The sequence below is a fragment of the Crocuta crocuta genome, unplaced genomic scaffold, assembly GCF_008692635.1.
Source record: "Crocuta crocuta isolate KB4526 unplaced genomic scaffold, BGI_CrCroc_1.0 scaffold216, whole genome shotgun sequence".
Lineage (NCBI taxonomy): Eukaryota > Metazoa > Chordata > Mammalia > Carnivora > Hyaenidae > Crocuta > Crocuta crocuta.
In genome coordinates this window covers 11,860,074-11,882,273 of record NW_027531504.1, presented here as the reverse complement: position 1 = coordinate 11,882,273, position 22,200 = coordinate 11,860,074, and the positions used below count along the sequence as shown (strand labels likewise).

The window sequence follows — 22,200 nt, the reverse complement described above, 5'->3', positions numbered from 1 at the left end:
TAGTAAAGATTGCCCCAGAAAATGTGTGGGGTAAGGAAGCTCATCTGGACAGGATTTGGGTAATCCCAAGCCCCTGGGATGTTGTTATAATTGTATCTCATCATTATGAAAAGAGTCCACTGTCCAAAATTCATGAGAACTGATTTGTTTGATTAGTAATATACAACATCTGTTCAAACACAGGACACAAAAAACTGTGCTACAATTTTGCTGAACTATTCTGAATGATTCTGCTTATTGGCATCACCATGTCTGTGAACACAGATCTCTTGGTGCTTAGAAAACCTGCAACTCAATATTCACCCTGATTCAGATTCAAAGCTCATTGTAGGCCTGCCACATTTACTGACCTACAGCCTTGGTGTACCTAATTATTCTAATAATTAATGATGAACACATACATAAGGCATTTTGAGAAATAAGCCGACTGACCCAATCAAAGGAGGGACACGGAGCCTCGGAGCACAGTGAAGTGAGGCTTTAATGTTCTTGCAAGAGCAGGTGTCTGATGGACAGGCACATTTAGGGCAGTTACAGCAGACAATTTATTTCCTAGCATGCTAGTCCCTCCTCTGGTTCCTCATTGGCTGAGTAATACAGAGTTTACTGCTTTGGACCCAGACAATGCCTATGTCCTTGTAAAGCAAAAAGTAGTCTGGAACAAATGTACATTCCCTGAGGTGACACAGAGACTTTCAGCCCCTCCTCTCTTTGCTCTTTGACACATGCTCATTCAAAGCCTGTGAAAATAAGCCCACGAAACAGAAAGGGTAAGAACCAGGAAGTGAAGCGTCTGAGGGTTTGGGACTCCACTGTGTTGTGTGCTGGGGGGGAGGGGCGTTCATACTTAACAGTTGTAAACCTACTGTTAACTAGACAGCACAGCTTTTATTTGGTATTTCTGAAAATACCTCCATTCTCACAGGGATGGCTCCAAGTTCATGTGTGTTAACACATTTTAAACTCACAGAAACCTTCTAAAGGAGGTATTATCCTTCATTTGACTGGCAAGTCCAGAGAAATTAAGTAACTCACCCAAGGTCACACAATTATTCAAGGGCTAATGCTGGGATATAAGCCCAGGAGGTCTGACTCAAAGACTGTCTTTTTAGAAGATGTCCAAGGTAATGTCAAAGTAAGAATTTCTTCCAGTATTCTTCTTAAATACTGTCTGCAAGGATCTTAAACATCCTTTTAGCTTGGCACAAAGTTAATTACTATTACTGTGAAAACCCAATTCCTTTCAGATAACTTGAACACTTTTATAAGGGAGAATCATGGGCTAATTATGAGAGGACTCTCACATCTCAGGACTCCTTCACAGACTTTGGTCTTCCAGCTAGCATGGCCATTTTTTGATTCTTACCCTGAAAACTAGCAGGTCACTTCAAATTTTCCTCACCATATTCCTCACAAGTCTTACCTACTTTATGCTATAACTAAAAACATTTACATATTTCTATTATTATACATATTGTAATATGTACATGATATATATGATAAAATACTATGAGTATTTCATTCATGTCTGTGTCTCTTAGAAAAATGCAAGCTCCACAAAAGCCAGTCTTTGTGCATGGCTATCTAGGTGCTATATTGATGAGTGACATCTCTGGACAGCAGCAAATTATGCAAGATCCATATTTTTTACAAAAAAAAAAGATAAAAGAAAAAGCAAAACACAGGAAAAAGAATGCTGACCATTCATTTTATAATTTAAAAAATACTTTCAGGCTCAGAGGCACAGGACTGAACAGGTATTTTATATTCAGCTGTCTTTTGAGGTAAGTAAAAAAGACTTTTGTTTCTAACCATGATAAGAGATTAGCCTTCCCAAGCTAAATAATTATTATCGTAGACAAATTATAGGTAGCAGTTAGTTTATACATTAGCCAACAGATAGCACAAGAAGGTAATCCGTAAGAGAGTAAAGACACACATGGTGAGGCCCATGATGGTCTTCATTTTCTAGTTAGGTGGTATGGAGGATAGAGCCCAAGGAAAGCTCAGTGTCTCACTGAGATAGGGAATCAGACTGAGGTTCAGGGATGCAGATGTGGCCGGAGTTTGTGGGGCAGATTTATTTGAGGGAAAGGAGTAGGGCCAAAAAGAGCAACAGAAATCTCTGGAGGAATCTCAAGACACTGGTTAAGAAATAAGCTGTACATGCACAGAAAGAGACTTCACAAAACCTGGCATTAAGCGACACTTGGAAAGCTGTGACCTTTGCAGTCATTTGGAGACAGAGAAGCACTGACAAGCAAGAATGGGGAGACTTTCTAAGCACTCAAGAATATCTCAGAAATTTCATGCCTTAGAAATAGGGCTACTCTCCTTCTTTCCTCTAAGAAACCTTAAAAACAAGATAGGAAGTAAAATAGTCTGCCAGTAATTGAACTGCCTACCTGAAAACTCAAAAGTCTCTAAAAGGATGAAACAAAATCTGCGTTCTCAAAAACATGGTATCCATAATATCCAGCATATATTCAAAAATTACTAGTCATTTAAAGGGAAATGTGACCCATAATCAGGAGAAAAAAGCAATCAAAACACTAACCCTGAGATGACCTACATGTTGAGATTAGGAGACAAGAACTTTTAGAGCTTTATTAACTACAGTTGACACTTGAACAATGTGGGGGTAGGGGCATGACCCCCTTGCACAGTTGAAATCTATTATGTAACTTTTGACTCCCCTAAAACTTAACTACTAAAAGGCTACTGTTGATAGGAAACCTTACCAATAATAATCGATTAACACAGATTTTGTATATTTATATTGTATTTTCAGATATTGTAATCCAGAGAAAAATATTAAGAAAATCATAAGAGAAAATACATTGATAGTACACGTGTAAGCGGACCCTTGTGGTTCAAACCCATGCTGTTCCAAAGTCAACTGTATATTCAGGGGCCAAAAAAGAAAATGTTATCATAATGGATATGCAGATGGCAAATCTCAGTAGGAAAATATAAAAAGAATCAAATGGAAATTCTAGAATGCAAAGTACAAACTTAGAAATAGAAAAATGCAGTAGATCCAAACCCAAAGAATGTACAGCCCCAAGAGTGAACCCTATGTAAAATGTGCACTTTGAATGATTATGATGTATCCACGTAAGTTCATCAACTGTAATGAAGGTACCTCTCTGGTGGGGGTGCTGACAACAAGAGACACTGCACATGCATGGGGGCAGGGAGTGTGTGGGAAATCTGTGTACCTTCCCCTCAATTTTGCTGTGAACCATAAGCTGCTGTAAAAAAAAAAAAAAATTAAAAATAGCTAAAAAATAAAAATGTACAGGATGAAAAAATTAAGCACTTATGAACTGAAAAAGAGCCAGGGAACTTGAAAACAGATAAACAGAAATTGGGGCGAGGGAAAAAACTGAACAAAACGTCTATGATCTGAGACAATATTAAACTACCTGTGTGACTGGTATGTGTGTGATTAAATACACTATGCAGCACAAAAGATATTTTTCCTATTTTTTCTTGGTGCTACAATATTAACTAAATAGAACACTGCAAGTTAAGATATATATTGTAATTCCTAAAACAATCACAAAATAATAAATTTTCAATTTTATTGAAAATAAATTAACCCAAAATTGACCTGGAAATGAGAAATAAACAAATGAGGCAAATAGGAACAAAATGGTAGACCCAACCATATATTGAGATAATAATGATAATATGATAACTGTATTATATTTAATGTAGACTTGCTAAAATAGCAAGGTCCATACTGTCTACCAGAGATGTACTTTAAAAATAAAGGTAATAGATTGGAAAGAAAAAAGTATACCATAGAAACAGTAAGGATAAGAAAAACTGGTTCTACTAATGTAGATAAATACACTTCAAGACAGAATACTAGCAGAGGTAATGAGGAATATTTCAATGACAATATGTTCCCTGTTAATCAGGGAACCCATAACAATAATCAATGCATAACCACCTAATAATACAGCTTCAAAATATGTGACATGAAAAACTCATAACTAAAAGGAGAAATGGCCAAATATACAATTTAAAGTTTCTTTTATCATTTTTTTTTTTCTGAGAGAGAGAGGGAGAAACAGTGTGAGCAGGGGAGGGTCAAAGAGAGAGGGAGATACAGAATCTGAAGCAGGCTCCAGGCTCTGAGCTAGCTGTCAGCACAGAGCCCGATGCGGGGCCCGAATCCACGAACCGTGAGATCATGACCTGAGCTAAAGTTGGACGCTTAACTGACTGAGCCACCCAGGCACCCCTACAAAGATTTTTAATGCCCCATAGTAACTGATAAGAAAAAAATAGACAAAAAAATGTAATAAGGATATTGAATAGCTGAACACTGTAACAATTTTGATCAAATTTGAGAATGCTACACTCCATATTTGAAGGATACACATAAAATAAATCTCAATAAATTTTCAAAGATTACAGTGTATGTTTTCTGACAACAAAATTTAAAAACCAATAAGGTACCCCCAAACCATATATGTTTAGACGTCAAGCAACCCATTTTAATATTACCCATTAATCAAAGAATAAATCACCTGGAAAATTTAAAAAAATAATTTTAAAGAAATGATGGAAACATTATTTATCAAAGTGTATAGGATGCAACTAAGCTGTTTACAAGAAAATTTATATCTTTTTAAGTGCTTATATTAGAAAATCAATGGTTTAAAATCAATGATTAAATTTTTCTACTTTAAGAAAACTAGAACTTAGCTGGACAAACTAAACCCAGAATAAAAGGAAATAATAAAGACTAGAAATCAATGAAATATAAACTAAGAAGCTAAAAGTTCTATCTTTGAGAAGATTAGTAAAATTGATAGTAAGAAAGATCTTAACATACATACAGTCCTTTTTTAACACTTTTCAAATCTGATGTGTTCTGTAATTCAGAATTTCAGATTTTACAAAGTTCTGTTTTATAAAAATACTGTATATAATATCCTCAATGAGGTCTGGGTAGGACACTGTAATCAAGCACAGTATTTCTGTAGTGGAATCTACAAATATTCACTTTTAGAAGGAAAAATACTATATATAAATAGCCCTGTCATGGTTCAGGTCCAGTTTTGGTGGCCAAAATTCCTAAATAAATTGATTTTAGAGGTTTTTAAAAAAACTTATGAATTGCAGATTTGTTATGGTGGATTAGTACTAAACTGATTATTCTTTTTTACAGGTAGTTCTTCTATATCCCTGAACATATGACTGTGCTCCATTACTAAGTTTTATGGAATGATTTTCTTAGCTAAGATCACAGGATAAAGTCCTTCCTCCTACAGCTTTCATGAAAGTAGAGGATCAGAATATTTAGTCAAATCCAATGACTTTTATAATGACCTTGCCCATATCTGAAAAGAGGACGTTAGACTTCCGTGAAATTGGGTTCTTGGTCAAAAGGAAAGAAATTGTAGGCAAAGCAGCATAATCTCCTCTAAAATAATCTTATAGTAAAGTAAAATCATCAAACATACAAACACACAATAGTAAATACTGTGAATAGCAAATATAAACAAAACTGAAAATACCCTTGGAATTCTATATAGCCAACATTTCTATTTTCAATTTTTAAATTCCATTTTTGTCAGGCAAATTTCACATAAACTAGATTAAGCTGACAAAAAATAAAGCTTACATCATATATCTAAAAGTAATTACATGCCTTAGGTAAAATAATTTTAGAAGATTTTGGCCCAATTCTCTAAAAATTATCTCAAGTTGTAGAGAAACCCACATATTCAAACCTAATATTTAATTCTCAGGAAGCCCATACCAGGAAGAACAGTAACAGAACAGTATTAACAGTAGTAACTGCAGAAATTTCCTTTAAAGCCCATGCAATACTCCTATAGATGCTAACTGGAGTCATGCATGCATTAAATCAGATATATGTACTTACTATTACTGCTACTGCTGTCATTCCTAAGAGAGCTGGCTGCAACAGGGGGTAACATAAATGGTTTTGTGACACTGACCCTGGAATCTAAATAGAAAGCAATAATGTGTCAGTGTTGCATGGCAACTTAATAAATTACAGAGTCCCCAAAAGGCTGAAGCGCAATACCAGAATACTTTCTAGGTCTGATTCCCCAATCTTGATTATTCAGATCTGATTTATTTCATACTGAGTCCCTGTTCTATTTTTTTTTTTAATATTTTTATTTATTTCTAGGAGAGAGAGAGAGAGAGAGACAGCGTGAGGAGGGGAGGGTCAGAGAGAGAGGGAGATACAGACTCCGAAATAGGCTCCAGGCTCTGAGCTGGCAGTCAGCACAGAGCCCAACGCGGGGCTTGAACCCACGAACCGCAAGATCATGACCTAAGCGAAAGTCAGACGCTTAGCCGACTAAGCCACCCAGGCACCCCGTCCCTATTCTATTTTTATTAAATGCACCACAATCATCTTATATAACAAGGATACACTGCCTTCACAGGTTAATAAACATCAGTAACACAAATTGTTGGTAATTGGTCTTAAAAACAAAACAAAAGCAATGAAATTAAATTTTGTAATACTGGGGCCCGGTGGGAAAAAAGGTCTCAATACAGAGTAACTAGTGAAGACTAGAATTCATGACCCAGAGGTAGACCTTAAGGAAAAGATTTGAAAGAGGACATTAAGAAGAGTGGAGGTGAAGAATACACTTGTGTACACTTGGCACAATACTAGCAAAGATCAGATAAAAAATATGAGTGACTATTTCCTATAGTGTTTGCTCACATACAATTCTTATATTTGAAAATGAGTTTTGCTTTGGCTTGAAAACTGACAAAGTAACTGATCATTTCTTTCATTCCACTGATATGTCTTTGTATTACACATATACACATACATCTCTAGCTACACATGTATTTGAGTCAGAAGTAGATTCTTACCTAAACATACAAGATTCAACCTTGCTTTTGGCATTTAAATTAGAAATGCTGACATGTCTTACCTTTTTCAGGGCTTAACGTTGAAGAAATCACACATTCACTAGTTTTAGATGCCACCATCTCCAAGTCGTTGAAGGCATCGATGGATCTATTAAAAATTCTAAAGAAATCTTCGGGAGTAAAAAGCCTGTGTTCTGGGCTCTTAGATGATTTTTTTACATTCTAGAAGAAAAAAATAGGATTATATTTTTCAGATAGTTTACAGATTTAACCGATGTCAAGGTAATAGATTATAAATATGTCCTCCAAAGACACAAGTAAAATTTCCACTTTTAGACAACTGTTTTAACACGCATAATTCAAAACTGGTACAAGATTGTGATCCCATCCAGTTAGGTCTGGGGCTCAACTCCAGACAAAAGGAATGCAGTGCTGGTGGGGATGAGTAAGGTGACTAGAGATGCTAATTAAAATAATTATTCCTCATAAAAAATACCCTTTCATAACACATGCTCCAAATAGCCCAAAATTGACAATTCTGATGATACTAAATATTGCCAAGAACATGGAAAAAAGAGGACTTATATACTGGTGGAATGAGGTAAATTGGGACATTGGATATCTCTGGTAGAGTAGGCCATGTGCCCATTCTGTAACCCAGAAATTCCACTTCCAGGTGAATACTCTAGTGAAGTTCTTGTGCATATGAACTAGAAGACATATAAGAAAGTTCTTAGCAGCAGTATTATATAACTCTTACAAGAAACAACAGAAGAGTAGTTTAATAAATATTGGTATACTGAACTAACTCTATAAACAGGAAAAAACTTAGTTTCAGCTATATGCATCAAAGTAGATATAAGTTATAAACAATGTTAAATGAAAGAAACAAGTTATGAAAGAATAAAGAGTATGATTAATTTCTAGAAATTCCCCAAGAAAGCAAACCAACATTACAGTTTCGGAATTCATAACTGCATGATTACCTATAAAGAAAGAAAGGTAGGTAATAGTAACACCTATGTAGCACTTGCTATGTACCACTAGAAGTGCTTTATACAGATTAACTCAATCTCCAAAACAACTGAGAAATACTACTTGGGTTCTAGCCAAAGTGCCATGATTATTAAATGTACATTCTCCAGTGTTTGGGGTACCCTTCTCGACATCAGCATTTATATGGGACCTAACTTATTTTTCAAGCTCCAATGGGTATATTATTTCCTTCATGACACTGTTCATGATATGCCCTACTTCTGGGGTCCCTGACCTTGTATCATTGCCATCAGAACACTATTTGGACTAATACAATATAAAAAGACATGTTAACTCTAAGGTGTCATAGATTTTAAGATCCACTATTTAGAAATTAGAAAGCACAGAAGTGATAGAATACAGTGAGGAGAGTACCAGCATGGCAAGAACTCTTGAGTTTGAAGAGTTGGTCCCCACAAATGGGACCAACACTGGGTCTTGAAGAATGACTAGAATATGGACAAGAAGGGAGTATTTGAGTTTTTACAGTACAGAATCATGCTTAAAACCTTAGATTTAAGCGTCTAGGTCTATAGGATAAACCCTGAACTGTGAACTCTATATGCCAAAGCAGGTCTCCCAAGATCGATCTTATTATAGATGTGGTATTTTAAAATAATAAAAAAATATTTATTAGGATTTATTTTGCCAGACATGGTTCTAGGGCACTAATCACAAATCATCCAATGTCAACCCCATGAGACACATCCTGTCATTCTCCTCATTTTAGGCATAAAGAAAGTGAGCACAGAAAGCTTAAGTTCACAAAGCCAATTAGTGACAGAGTTAGGATTTGAACCCTAACACCTCATTTTTAATCACTATACTCTGTCTCTTCAATATACTTAGATCTGAAAACACTGCCATGCCCACATTCTGAGGATGGTGACAACTAATCATCAAATGCCCTGGAGATGTTAAAATGCACTTCATTGTTGTGACAGGATTACTATGGATAAAAGGTTAAGTAAGAGAGTTCATTATAGATAATTTTCCATTTAAAGATAAATGAACATTGTAACCTAATAGATTGGTTAGGAGTACTTCACTCACTTCTGAAATAAAGGGTTTTTTTTTTTAAACATTGTAGTGTGAATAAATTTTATTCTTATATTAAGTAACAACATGTAAGCCTCAATATATTTCTGCATTGCAGTGTAATTACAAACACCTATTTTCTGTGCTCATCTTAAAATTTTTTAATTAAAAGTTTTTAAATTAAAAACTTCACAAATAGAGACAACCCGACTCTTGCCGCCACGAATTGGCATAGGTTTTGGAGAAGAGCAGTAAAAAAATGATCCCAAGGAATACAAAGTTACCTCAAATGAGTGTCCTTCCATGCACTCCACAAGGTCATCCACTATCTTCACAAGTTTGTCTATGATAGAGTAATTACTCAAGCCTTCAGAAATATTTGAAAACTTGTCCAGAAGATCAGTCAAGCTGACTGACAACTGTTGCACCATCTCACTTATCCAACAATGACTAGGCTGCAAGAAATTGAAAGAAAGGAAGATAAAAATCTCTATGATCAGTCACCCTTCAAAGACATCGGTGTTTCAGTTACTGCTGAACAAAGAATTTCCTTATATCAGAACGGGTTAGTTCTTGTGTTTTGTTTACCTCAGATTTAACATCTGTTTCAAAATTTGCAAATTAATAAAGATTGGAGCCAAATATTGATGATAAAGAATATTGCTCTTCCATAGAAGTAAATTAAGACAGAACTAAGTCTTATCCTTGACAAGGTTTACTCACTGTTCTTAGAAAAGCTTTAGTACAGAGGTTACAAAAACAAAAACAAAAACTAGTATTGTAGGAGAGAGTCCTAGCCTTCAAGGAACTTGCAGTCTTTCTGGTGAACTGAAATATGAAACAATGGATTAAAAAGAGCCTGTTTATCCAAAGTGCTTGATTGATTTCAAGGCTTCTCCAGAGATAAGTTCATAAATTCATGTGGGTCTTTAAAAAACAAACAACTGTGGCAGGAATGTGGTCTAAGAGAGAAGCATTTTTGCCTTAGCAGCAGGACTAGCTAGCTACATAATCTGTGGGTCCAAGGGCAAAATGAAAATACATTTATTGTTCAAAAATAACTAATTACAAGATGGTGACAGTAAAGCATTAAACCAAGCATAGAGTCCCGCCCCTGAACCTAGCCTTGCCCATTGGTTAGAAGCTCATATCTTAAGAGTGAGGTCTAACTGGGTTTGTTTCCGGCTGAGAAACTCCAGACAAGCCACATAAATTCTCTGAACCTATCTGTAGAATGGGAATAATGGAACAAGGTAGTTGTGGGGAGATGATGTACATAAGTTGTAAGCTTTATGAAGGCAGTAATTTTTTTGTTGTTATAAAATCTTGTTCCCCACAGTGTCCCTATGGCCTAGAACTGTGCCTGGCATGTGAAAGCTGCTCAGAAATAATTTGCAAGACAGATGCACAAGTGAATAAAAAATACATGAGCAAAAAATACTCTGTCAGGGATCTATACTTTATGTAGAGAACCAGATAATATGTTAGACTTCGCACACTGAGGCAAAAATAAAAAGGATATTATGTAGGTACATATACACAGAGAAAGTAAAATTTTTTTTCTTTTTAATTTCTGAGAAAGAGAGACAGTGTGAGCAGAAGAGGGTCAGAGAGACAGGGAGATACAGAATCTGAAGCAGGCTCCAGGCTCTGAGCTAGCTGTCAGCACAGAGCCTGATGCGGGACTCAAACCCACGAACCGTGAGATCATGACCTAAGCCGAAGTTGGATGCTTAGCCAACTGAGCCACCCAGGAGCCCCGAGAAAGCAAATTTCTATAAAACTTTTATTACAAAATTAAAATGTATTTAATTTTTAAATAATTTCTCTTGCATAATAACTGAATTTAATATTTTATAATACAGGTCTACTAATAAAAAGAATGGAATTCTTTATTTTGAGTCATCATTTGGTGTGGTTGGACTTCACAGCATTCTCTATTATCAAAAACACCACAAATACCCATCTGTAAAAACCAATCTCAGCTGGCTGGCCATATAAAACCAGGTGCAGATTGGATCTGACTTACAGGGCATAGTTTGCCAACCTCTGCTATAAATGGTTCTGGACTAATAAAGGTTTAGATTATTAGAAAAAGCCTCCTTGGTATATTAAAATGCATTTGAGTATTTTTTAAATTGGTGTGGGATTACTTAAAATAGTTATTTAAATTCATATACTTTGTATATTTTAATGTTATAGTTTCTCACATAAAGTTTTTTTTAAGTAGAAGCTCTGATTTGTTTTAAACTCTGTTAAAAAGTAACAAGTGAAGGAAAAAAGATTGAGGATGGCTATAATTGCCATAGCTTATAAGATCCTAAATTATTTAAAATAGCTTCTGCTGTAATAAAAATATTATAATCAAAGGGAGTAACTGATGGCATGTAAAATGAATCAAACCACTAACCCTGTTCTACCAGCAGAATATCTCTAAGGGAAGGCCAAGTAATTTATCCTAAATTAGGATATTTGGGTGCCATCTATTCATTTAACAGAACAGTTTTAATTAATAGAACACAGCCAAAAAGGAAACCAGCTTATCGACAGAATGGTAAGCCCCAATTCCTGGAAGCACTAAACGTCATTCAAAACTTTCAGGAGTGTTGGCTCTGGCTTCAGAAAAGTAGAATAAACAAACCCCCAAATGGAATTAGTTCAATTAGGCCATTTCACTCATCAACCAAGTTCTCAAAGACTATGTGTTTCCAAAGTATGTTCAGAATGGATTCTTTGTTTTGTTTACTCGGTGCTTATCCCAAGCACATAAAAGTTCACATTCACATCATTCACAGGTCTCTTTTCTAAGATGTCAGTCTTTCCTATGGGACTTAATCACTCTCCAAGTCTCCCACCATTTAGGCAGTGATAATTCCCTTTTAGACAGTCTGCCCTATCAGCAAGAGACAGATTTCCTAGGATAAGGACACAGCATGTACTGGAAATACTGTTTGAAGGGTATTTATATGGCAGGAAAGCTTTCCCCAATTAGTTCATTCTGTTGTAACTGTGCAAATTTTACTGTGGCAAGAAGATTCTAGGTGTTGGGTCTCTTCAAACTCTATCATTCCACTTTATAAATATGCTATCCTATCCTCCCCCTCAGATCCTCTGATGTGGAAGAACCAAAACCAAATTCCCTTAACCTAAAATAAGGTATTCATATAATTTCTGCAATCTTTGCCTTAAGTGACCAGGTTTTTTCTTTTTGTGGTTAAAGTAGAAAAAAAAAATGTTTACGGGTTTCTTCTTTTTTACCCAGGGAACTCTGGGCGTGCTTATTGCAACCGCTTTTGTTTATCTCTATTTTCAGCTGAACTCTAGGTTTGCATTCTGTATTCAAGTTGTCATCTAGCTATGATGACAATGCCCTCCAGGCCACCCACGTTCTGTCCACATGCCTAATCAACAGCTGGGGCAATCAACTTTTTCCAGGAGAATCCTCAAACCTAAACTTATAATTTCTTACAGTGAGATTATGGAAACCCCACAATCTAATCTTAGCCCCAAATCTGCCCCTTTAAAGTTACAAGCAATTCATCGAGAGCCGATACAAACTTCTATACTACACTGCTGAAAAACACATTTCTAAACATCTTGTAAGTTGTATTTCATCATTCATTATTCATTCTTGCAATAATTTCTTTGGGAAAAAAAACTATTCAGACTTCTATCTTTTCATTAATTTGTTTTAAAGAGTTACATGTTAGGATATTAGGATTCTTGGGCTTATTAAAGAGAGATCTAAGGTTAAAGAAGTATTTATCAAATATTGGCCAGTTTTGACCTGTCTGCCTGCAAGAGAAAACCAGTTCTAACTAGATCATCAAGCAGTTTCATATTTTCTTTTTAATTAAATATAGTCAATGATTTGCAAAGAGAACAAAATACTGTAAACTAAATACTTCATTTGTGAAATGATATATCTTTTTTTTTTTTTTTGACTCTTCCAAGATTGTGATTAGGAAATGGATGATTTAAGGCTGTGGGGTTCCCAAATGTAATTATCTCCTTTGCCTTAATAACAAGCATTATTGTCACTATTTCTTAGCTTTCAGAGACAATTTTAAGCTCAAATAGTTCTATATAAATATTAACTCACAACATGCATCAGAAGAATTTAAGATATAAATAATGTTCTCTACTTTACTAGAAGGATGTGAAGAATTAGGAAAGCTGATAAAGCCACACAGGAGGTCAATAAAGTGATGTAAAAAGTACCTTTCAAATTCTTGAAGTACATATACCTTAATGTTCCATTCACCTATATACATACAAAAAGAAATACAGTCCTTGCTTTGAAAGGGAAAATCTAGGGGCCGCTGGTTAAGTGACCAACTTAGGCTCAGGTTGTGATCTCACAGTTTCTGAGTTTGAGCTCCCATGTCGGGCTCTGTGCTGACAGCTCAGAGACTGGAGCCTGCTTCAGATTCTGTCTCCCCCTCTCTCTCTCAAAAATAAACATTAAATAATAGTAATAATAAATAAAATTTAGAAAAATGAAAGGGAAAAATCTATCTGGGTTTTCTTTATACTCTCAATTTCGAATCGTCTTTCTTAGTAGTTTCCATCTTACATTTTCTGGGTTAATTACAGCAACTCTGGCTAAGACCACTGGAAAAATATGCTTTCAGTTTCCATATAACATGTATCATTCAAGAATGCTAAATGTATCAAGGATAATGGATCAATATCTTCAACCAGCTACCATCCCACTACCACTGAAGATTTGCTTAAAAAATATGATTTTTTTTTTTTTAAGTTTCAAGTGTGGGGGAAGGGGGAGGGAGAGAGGGAGTGGGGGAGAGGGAGAGAGAGAGAGAGAGAGACAGAGAGAGAGAGAGAGAGAGAATGAATGAATGAATGAATCCTAAGCAGGCTCCACGCTCAGCATGGAGCCGGATGTAGGGATCCATCCCACGACCCTGGATCACAACAGTAACTGAAATCAAGAGTGGAGTGCTCAACCCACTGAGCCATCTAGGTGCCCCTAAGGGATTTTAAAGCATTATCACCAAGTTAATGATTTAACTAAATGATTAAATGAAAGATATAAAAACTACTATACTTAAAAGCATTCTAAACATAACTAGGAATACTACTGCTTCTAAAGACTAATAATGAAAATATCCATGCACATTCTAAAAGCACACATATTTAATATACATAATACATGAATATATAAAACAGATAACATATGACACATGATATAACACCTCTGAAATCCCAGAACTGATACATTTGAGACCCTGGCTGAAACTGTGTGCTTTAAAAACATCCTACCGGGTGCCTGGGTGGCTCAGTAGGTTGAGGGTTGACTTTGGCTGAGGTCATGATCTCACCATTCACGAGTCTGAGCCCCACATAGGGCTTTCTGCTGTCAGCAAAGAGCCTGCTTCAGATCCTGTCCCCACCTCCACCCCTCCCCCACTTGCGTGTGTGCTTTTTCTCAAAAATAAACGTTAAAATAATAATTAAAAAAACATCCTGGGGACTTGCTGAGTCTGCCATTCTTTCTCTTCTCTGTCTTCTGCTTCATTCAAGAAACTGTTCTACTTTATTAGCTGAAAGAATTTGACATATTATTCTGCAACAACCCTGGATGCAGAGGGCATCTTTAAGAGCAGCCACCATTAGCTGTATGGAATCAGAAGGTGAAAATGGACAAAATGTACTGTAACATTTCTTCATGCATGCACTTGGTGCTACTTTCTATTTGGTAGCTATTCATAGAGAGATACCTGTGTGCTTCCTTACTGGGTCTAAGGTAGGTATCTATGTTCCGAGAATTCCCGACAAAGGAGTTGGATAATGTATCTATTAGCTTCTTATGGAGAAAAGCACTGGCTCATAACCATGAGCCCTCTGAGGAATAGTCACAAGAAGCATGCCCTCAGTCTTCTAGTGTAAGTAATCTAATTACTAGTATTACCGCCCAGTTAGATGTTTTTGTTTTCTTTTCTCTAATGTGTGTCAAACCTCACTCTTGCCAGTATTAGAGGTGTGAATGCCCAGGGCACAAAGCATTCCTTTGTTTCCTCTTGTATTTCCAGCATTTCCCTCCTGGCTGAAAAATCAAAAGAACCTTGAGCTACGCATTAGAATCTCAATAGTTTAGATCTGGAAGGAATCCCCAAGACCACCTTGTCCAGCCCCATAATTTCATAAATGGGAATGCCAAGACCTAGAGCAATGATGTGATTTGTCCAAGGTTGTACAATAAATTTAAAACTGAAGCATTACAAAACCAAGACTCCCAAGCACGCACTCAGTTCTTTTGTCAGTGGTACAAAGCACATACAGCTGCAGCATTTCTTCTGCCAGGTTGCCTATGAGTCTTAGGGTCTCACATCTAGACCAGGCATACTGGCCCTTGGACTCAATTAAGAGATCTCTGGGGAATCGAAATGGTTTTGTCTCATTTCAGTGAATTCAGAGTCTACTGGTGAAAATACATTTCTCCAAGCCAACTGTCACAACCAAACAGCAAATGCCAATTGCCTTTAGTGGACTTTCTTTATCCTTCTGGAATCTACTCTTAAGGCTAGAGAAGTGACATTCCCCTGCTCTACTCACAAACATTCCACAGGAGGCAAATTTCAAACATTTCTATAAAAGCACTTTGCAAAAACAGTGTGTGCTCACATTAGTGATGTGGAATCTCTAGAATCTTAACTCCCTTTTGGAGGAGACGGGTTTTGTCAGGACTTATTTTGGTCTTCTCCCTAAACAATTAATTTGGGTCTTCAGTATTCACTTTAGGCATCTAACTTTGCGTTTTCTTGCTTGAATTAAAGTGATGTAGAAACTTTAATCTGATTAAGATGGCAATCATCCCACCTACTATAAACATGCGTTGTTTCCCAGGGCCTAAAAATGGTCCCCGAGCCTGACACAAAATAGCCCAGTGAGGAAGGACTAGCACAGGGAGGCGAGGGCAGAAACCATGAACTAGAGGTTCAGGGTCTAGTCTTAACTGTTAACACACTTTGTGATTTCAGTCAAGTCACTTCATCCATTCAGAGCTTCGATTTCTCCATAAAATAAAGGGGTTATAAAATATGGGGGCTATTAGCCACCTGTGGTGACTGATCGTTCAAAATGTGGCTAGAATGAAGCACTAATATTTTGATTTTACTTACTTTTAATTTGTTTCAATTTAAAAATCAATATTCAATGACTGGAAAACTTTTAAGTATATTTAGAAAATCCTAGGTATGTGAATCTGTACTTTCAACTGTAAATTTTATAAAAATCTAAACATGAAGTAAATATTTCTGATGAAAATTTAACGTCTGCACTGAAATGTGCTGTAGGTATGAAATACACTGTGGATTTTGAATAATATGAAAACATGTAAAACTCCACTAATTTATATTGATAAGGTAAAATATATTGTAGTAAAGACGATTTATTTTTACATTTTTTTACTTGCTTTATTATTATTTCTTATTCTACTCACTGTTCCTTTTATTTATTTATTTTTTGAGAGAGAGAGAGAGAGAGAGAGAGAAGCCCAAGCAGGCTCCATCCCACGACCTTAGGATCATGACCTGAGCTGAATTCAGTAGTCAGCCGCTCAACTGACTGAGCCTCTCAGGTGCCCCCTTTTTACTTTTTTTAATGTGGCTACTGAACAATTTTTAAGATTATATATATGGCTTTCATTGTTTCTACTAGACAGCAGTCTAGATATTCTGAACAATGTCTTAATATAATCACTTAAGATGGACCCTGTAGTTTGAGTACACAAAAGAGCCACTTAAAAATAGTATTCGGATGCCTGGGTGGCTCAAGGGTCAGTTGAGCCTGCTTAAGATTCTTTATCCCTCCCCCTCTCCCTCACTTGTGTGCTCTCTCTAAATATAAATAAAAATAAAATTTGAAAAGACAGCCTTCTTAAAAATAGTATTTAATGTTTTATTTGATTAATAACATTTTACACTTATTCTTTTTATTTAAAATTTTTTAAAAAAATGTTTATTTTAGAAACAGCACAAGTAGGGGAGGGGCAGAGACACACACACACACACACACACAAACACACACAATCTGAAGCAGGCTCTAGGCTTGAGCTGTCAGCACAAGGCCCAACAAAGGGCTTGAACCTGCAAACCAGGAGATCATGACCTGAGCTGAAATCAGACGCTTAACTGACTGAGCTACCCAGGCACCCCTACACTTATTCCTTTTAAATAAATACTTATTACATGGGAGACAGAAGTAGGTAACTACAGTGTCTATTTGGCTGATTTAATCTATTTCTATAGGAAATACTTCTAATCATAGGGTTGCCCCTCAGGACCCATACTTGCTTGCTCTGTGGCCATAACTGATTGGACAATGATAGATCCCTGAGCCATTTGGGCCATTCAGAAAATCTCTCCCCCAAAATGTTTGATAATAGGAACTAAACAGTCTCTGAGCAGAGATACAACTGTAATATGTAAAACTGGGAGTCTAGGGCAGCTATATTTCACCAGGTGACTGGAACACAAAAAGATTCTGCACAGATAGAACAGAATAAGGCAGAGATGCAGAGATGGGAAGAGGAAAACCCAGGAGACTTTCCAATCCTGGCTGGAGTCCCTTCATGAAGCCTGGCTACATCCTTGTCCTTTTACTTGGAATGCTATTCTTCAGTATCCTTATAACTGGAACTTTCTTTCTTTCTTCTTTAGAATTAAGTTTGAATTCATTACTGTTAGTGAGAACCAAAGAACTCTAAACAAATAAGATAGACCTTTCAAGATTTGGAAATCAGGACATTTTTTTTTCCCAACAGTTAAACGCTTACTGGTAAGCAGTTTCTGGTAATAGTATCTGCTTGAATGGTGAGGAAATACAAAGGAGTGAAAGATTTGATCCCTAATCATTAGAATAAAAATACAGTAAAAAGAGAAAACATAAGAAAATAATAATGATAGCATCTGACGATATATATATCTTATATCTTGGCTTTTCCAAACTTAATTATGTCTCATAACACTTTGAGACAGATATATAACACATACGATTTTAAAGAGCTAGGTGAGAAATATATGATCAGGTACCCAAAATGAATAGTTCCTGGACAAGTTCTATAAAAACTCAGAGATAAAGAACTAAAAGGTAAAGTCCACAGGTCAGATTCCATCTTCATGTTCCTGACCACTGCATCCCGAGTCCAAGCAGAGTAGGGGTGAATCCAGTTTTACTAGATGATAATGATACAGGGAAGAGAGCATGGGACAGTAGGAACTAGCCCTGGTAAGAAAGATAGATCTCAACCTGATTTTGGATGAGAGGCCATGAAGATGCTTTCAGCTGCAAGACATTAGAGGATTCTGCAGGTAGAATTGGGATGGCTGGATGGAAGGGAAAGGGCATCCCCGGCTAAGGGGAGTAGCACTGAGCAAAGTCAGAGTTGAGAAAAAGCACAGTAATTTTAGGAGGCAAGGATGTTTCTAGCTGGGGTGGCTAGTTTGTGTTGGGAAATAATAAGTATTAAGATGAGGTGGTTAGGAGGAGGCAAGATTATGAAGATTATGAATGAACATCAGATTCAGGAATTTGGCTTTCAGCCTTTAGTCACTGGGAACGATGAGCAAGTTCTCATGGAAATGACTCAATGAAAATAGCTGAATGGAAACCTCAAGAAAACCATGATTCCTAAAAATTGCAAAATACCTTATACTTAAGATTTTTAATAAAATGCACATATATCTTTAAAAAAAGATAGCAGTAATATTGAGGTGCAAGTATGGTAAGAGGAGTTATAGGCACTCATCTCAAAACAATAATCTCATGGACTCTATTCAGGTCAAATTTGTGCCTTAGAGAAATTACAGGAGATTACATGGGAACTTTTTTCCTTCCTTCTTCACTTTCTTTCAGCAGAGATTTATTAAGTGCCTATTGTTCATCATGCACTGAAGACATAAGAGTAAACATCGACAAATCCCTATCTTGCAGACGTTTATAGGCATAAGTCGAAGGTTATCAATTAAATAAATCCACAGATAAATGTAAAACTGCTACTTTGATGGATGTTACAAAAAGTTTCCAACAGGAGAATTTGGCTTCATTGAGGAAGGAGAAATGAAATGAAATGAAATTGAAAGCAAGAGTCAGGAGTTGCCGGAATCAAAGGACCGCTCAGGTATAGAGAAAGCCGTGTGCAGAGAACAGCAGCAACAGGGAGCACAGGAGGACGTGTGGCTGAAAGGGGACTTGGGAAGGTGCCAGATCAGGAGAGTCTTGGAGGTGTTATTTAAGAAGCTCCTTTTTCTGTTTCCTACGAGCAACAGGCGTATAGACATCAAAGTGTATGAAGGAGGAGAAGTAAAATAATCAGGTGTGTTCTTGGAATGTCAAGGGAGATGGAACAGCCCAGAGGCGGGGGGCCAGGCAGGAAAAGGTGGGAAGAGTGGAGAACTGGAATCCCAGACACCAGGGTAAAAGTGCTACAGGGAAGGTGGCCTGCAGGCTTCTGGTTACATATTGTCACGGACTTCTTTGTTTAATTATGCCTTTTAAAATAGAAACTGATATGACAGAAAGACTGGTTTAGGCAGGAATTGCCAATAGATACTCAATTTATGGGAGAAATTTTGATGAGGAACCTTATATGGTCTTAACACGTCTCCCCCCATGAAACAGTGCTAATGCTGCTAATGAAACAGTAGAAAAACTTAACCAGGTGATCAAAACAGCACGATGAAGGGAAGATGGACACTGTGTGCCTCTAGGTAGGATAACCTGAGGACGTTTCATCACTTAAGTAGCATCATGGCTTGGTATACATAATCTAAATATAATAATCATTAAGAAACATCAGTCAAATGTCTCAAAGATACACATTTTTTTTTCTTAAAGAGGAGGGCTGTGTTACTCTTTTCCTTGCCTTTTCCAGCTTTTATTTTTATTTTTTTTAACTTTTTAAAAATTTATTTCTGAGAGAGAGAGCGTGAGAAGGGGAGGGTCAGAGAGAGAGGGAGACACAGAATCTGAAGACAGGCTCCAGGCTCTGAGCTGTCAGCACAGAGCCTGATGCCGGGCTCAAACCCACGAACCGGGAGATCATGACCTGAGCCGAAGTCTGCTGCCTAACCGACTGAGATATCCAGGCGCCCCCTTTTCCAGCTTTTAGAGGCTACCACCTGCACCCCTTGGCTTGGGGCGTAACATCTTCTAATCTCTCTCTCTGGCTCTGATACTTCTGCCTTCCTCATATAAAGATTCATTTGATTAGACTAGGACAATCTGGATAACTTCTGATAAGTTAAGGAAATGGAGATGGAAGTTTAATTCTATCTGCAAAATCCCTTTTTACATGTAAGATGATAATAATCACAGCATGGGACATATCTGGGAACCATTCGGCCATCTCACACCTGATGTCAAAATGCAAGCCCTTATCCTAGACTGGATCTTGTACTAGAGGAAATACTAAAAAAACTACAGCCAATAGAGTTAAGTATTTTAGTTATTGCTAAATTTATTGAAGTTGACAACCATACTGTGGTTACAAAAGAGAAAATCCTCTATTTAGGAAATCAACACACTGAAGTATTTAGGTATACATAGGGTAAATAGCCCTTATGTATACAATTGATTCAATGAGTTCAGAAAAATAATAACACATGCTTGCACATTTTCTTTAGTAAATAAGGCAAAATGTTAAAAGTAGATGAATATGGATTAAAGAATTTGAATGTTTTTAGAATATTCTCACAATATTTCTGTAAGTTTGGAATTATTTCCTTTTTTTTTCTTTTTAAATGTTTTATTTATTTCTAGGAGAGAGAGAGAGACACAGCGTGAGCAGGGGAGGGTCAGAGAGAGAGGGAGTCACAGACTGAAACAGGCTCCAGGCTCTGAGCTGGCAGTCAGCACAGAGCCCGACGCGGGGCTCGAACCCACGACCAGTGAGATCATGACCTAAGCGAAAGTCGGACGCTTAACCGACTAAGCCACCCAGGCGCCCCTGGAATTATTTCCAATTAAAAAGTTAAAACTGATAAATCTAAAACTAAAAACTGATAAGGTTTTTTTACTCAAATACCATAAACAAGTCATAATACATATCATTTTATAAACATTAGAATAACAGCAGATATGTATCACAAATTCAGCAACCCAATATTTGGTCTTTGAGCAATAACATCAATGGTAAATTAAAGGATCAGAAATGGTTAGGATTTTTTAAGGTTAGTGATTTAAAATCCTAACAGTCTGGCAATATTACAGTTTCAAGAGCTTAAAACAGAATTGGTAATTATCATTGGATTTAAATACCAACTGGTTGGTAGCACCCTGCTATTTGTGAGTGGGAATCTGCTAGGTAATTTTCTAGGAGGTATCGCCCCCTCCCCCATGCCATTTTCAGGAGTTCTTAGCATTTTTTAAAAGCAAAAATACAACAATAAAGTGTATTCTATTCTAGAGCCACCTTCTGCCTGCCCAGCACCTCAAGGCAGAATTTTATTGCTTTGGCCCCAGAGGATCTTTCTGGTGTTCATTCCCATTCCTACTCCACCCTTTATTGTTTAAAGACAAAAGATAAGGCAGCTGGGTCTCTGACCACTGACAAATAATCACTGGCTTCTCCACTGGGAAACTCCTCTAGTCTTGGCAGAAACTAACGTTTTTTAAATAAAGGTAAAACAAAATGTAGGACCCCGTTTCTACCCGAAGCCTTATGCACGAGCTTATTTTTCTTGACAACTGTGGTAGCCAAGAACAAAGTTTCTCCAGTTGTGCCAGAACGGTGTGCCAAGATCAAATAATAGTGGACTTTTCTCAATTACAGAAACAAGAAAAAAAATGTGGCAATGAATCAGCTTTATTTTTACAAGTTTGCCTCTTGCTACCACCAGCCCATACTAAAGTCTGTGATTGAGCACACCTAGGATTATATCAGCACAAAGTAATCTATTTTGTTATTTTCAATTTAACATGAAAAGCTGCATGATATCTTTGCATCTGGCAATCACAGACCTAAATGCTTCTACTGTCCGGAGCAATGTGCACCTTTATTACTTACATGTTTCACTTAGAATGCCTTCTCATTTAGATACTCACACTCTATAACCCAAGGTTAAATGTCAGATGACCTGAGGTTTCCTTTTAAGACTGTCACTTTTTAGCTGGATAACCCTGGGCAAAATGCTTATAAACCTCAGTGTGTCATTTGTAAAAGAGAACCCATACAAATCACGGTATCCTTTTTGCCTTTCTCGAAGGGTTTTTCTAATCATT

General features: G+C 36.7%; 1 protein-coding gene across 3 annotated transcripts in view; it reads right to left on the bottom strand.

The window, feature by feature from the left end:
- The window catches only part of KITLG (KIT ligand), an 81,874-nt gene that overhangs the window by 12,899 nt on the left and 46,775 nt on the right, over positions 1-22,200 (bottom strand). For 2 of the 3 annotated variants that reach the window (XM_077772226.1, XM_077772227.1), the window contains 3 exons: positions 9,243-9,413; positions 6,948-7,107; positions 5,909-5,992 (listed from right to left, as the gene is read on the bottom strand). In XM_077772226.1, the coding sequence (XP_077628352.1) occupies positions 5,909-5,992; positions 6,948-7,107; positions 9,243-9,413 (415 nt within the window). The remainder of the gene's footprint in view (positions 1-5,908; positions 5,993-6,947; positions 7,108-9,242; positions 9,414-22,200) is intronic. The other variant, XM_077772229.1, reaches the window with a different exon arrangement.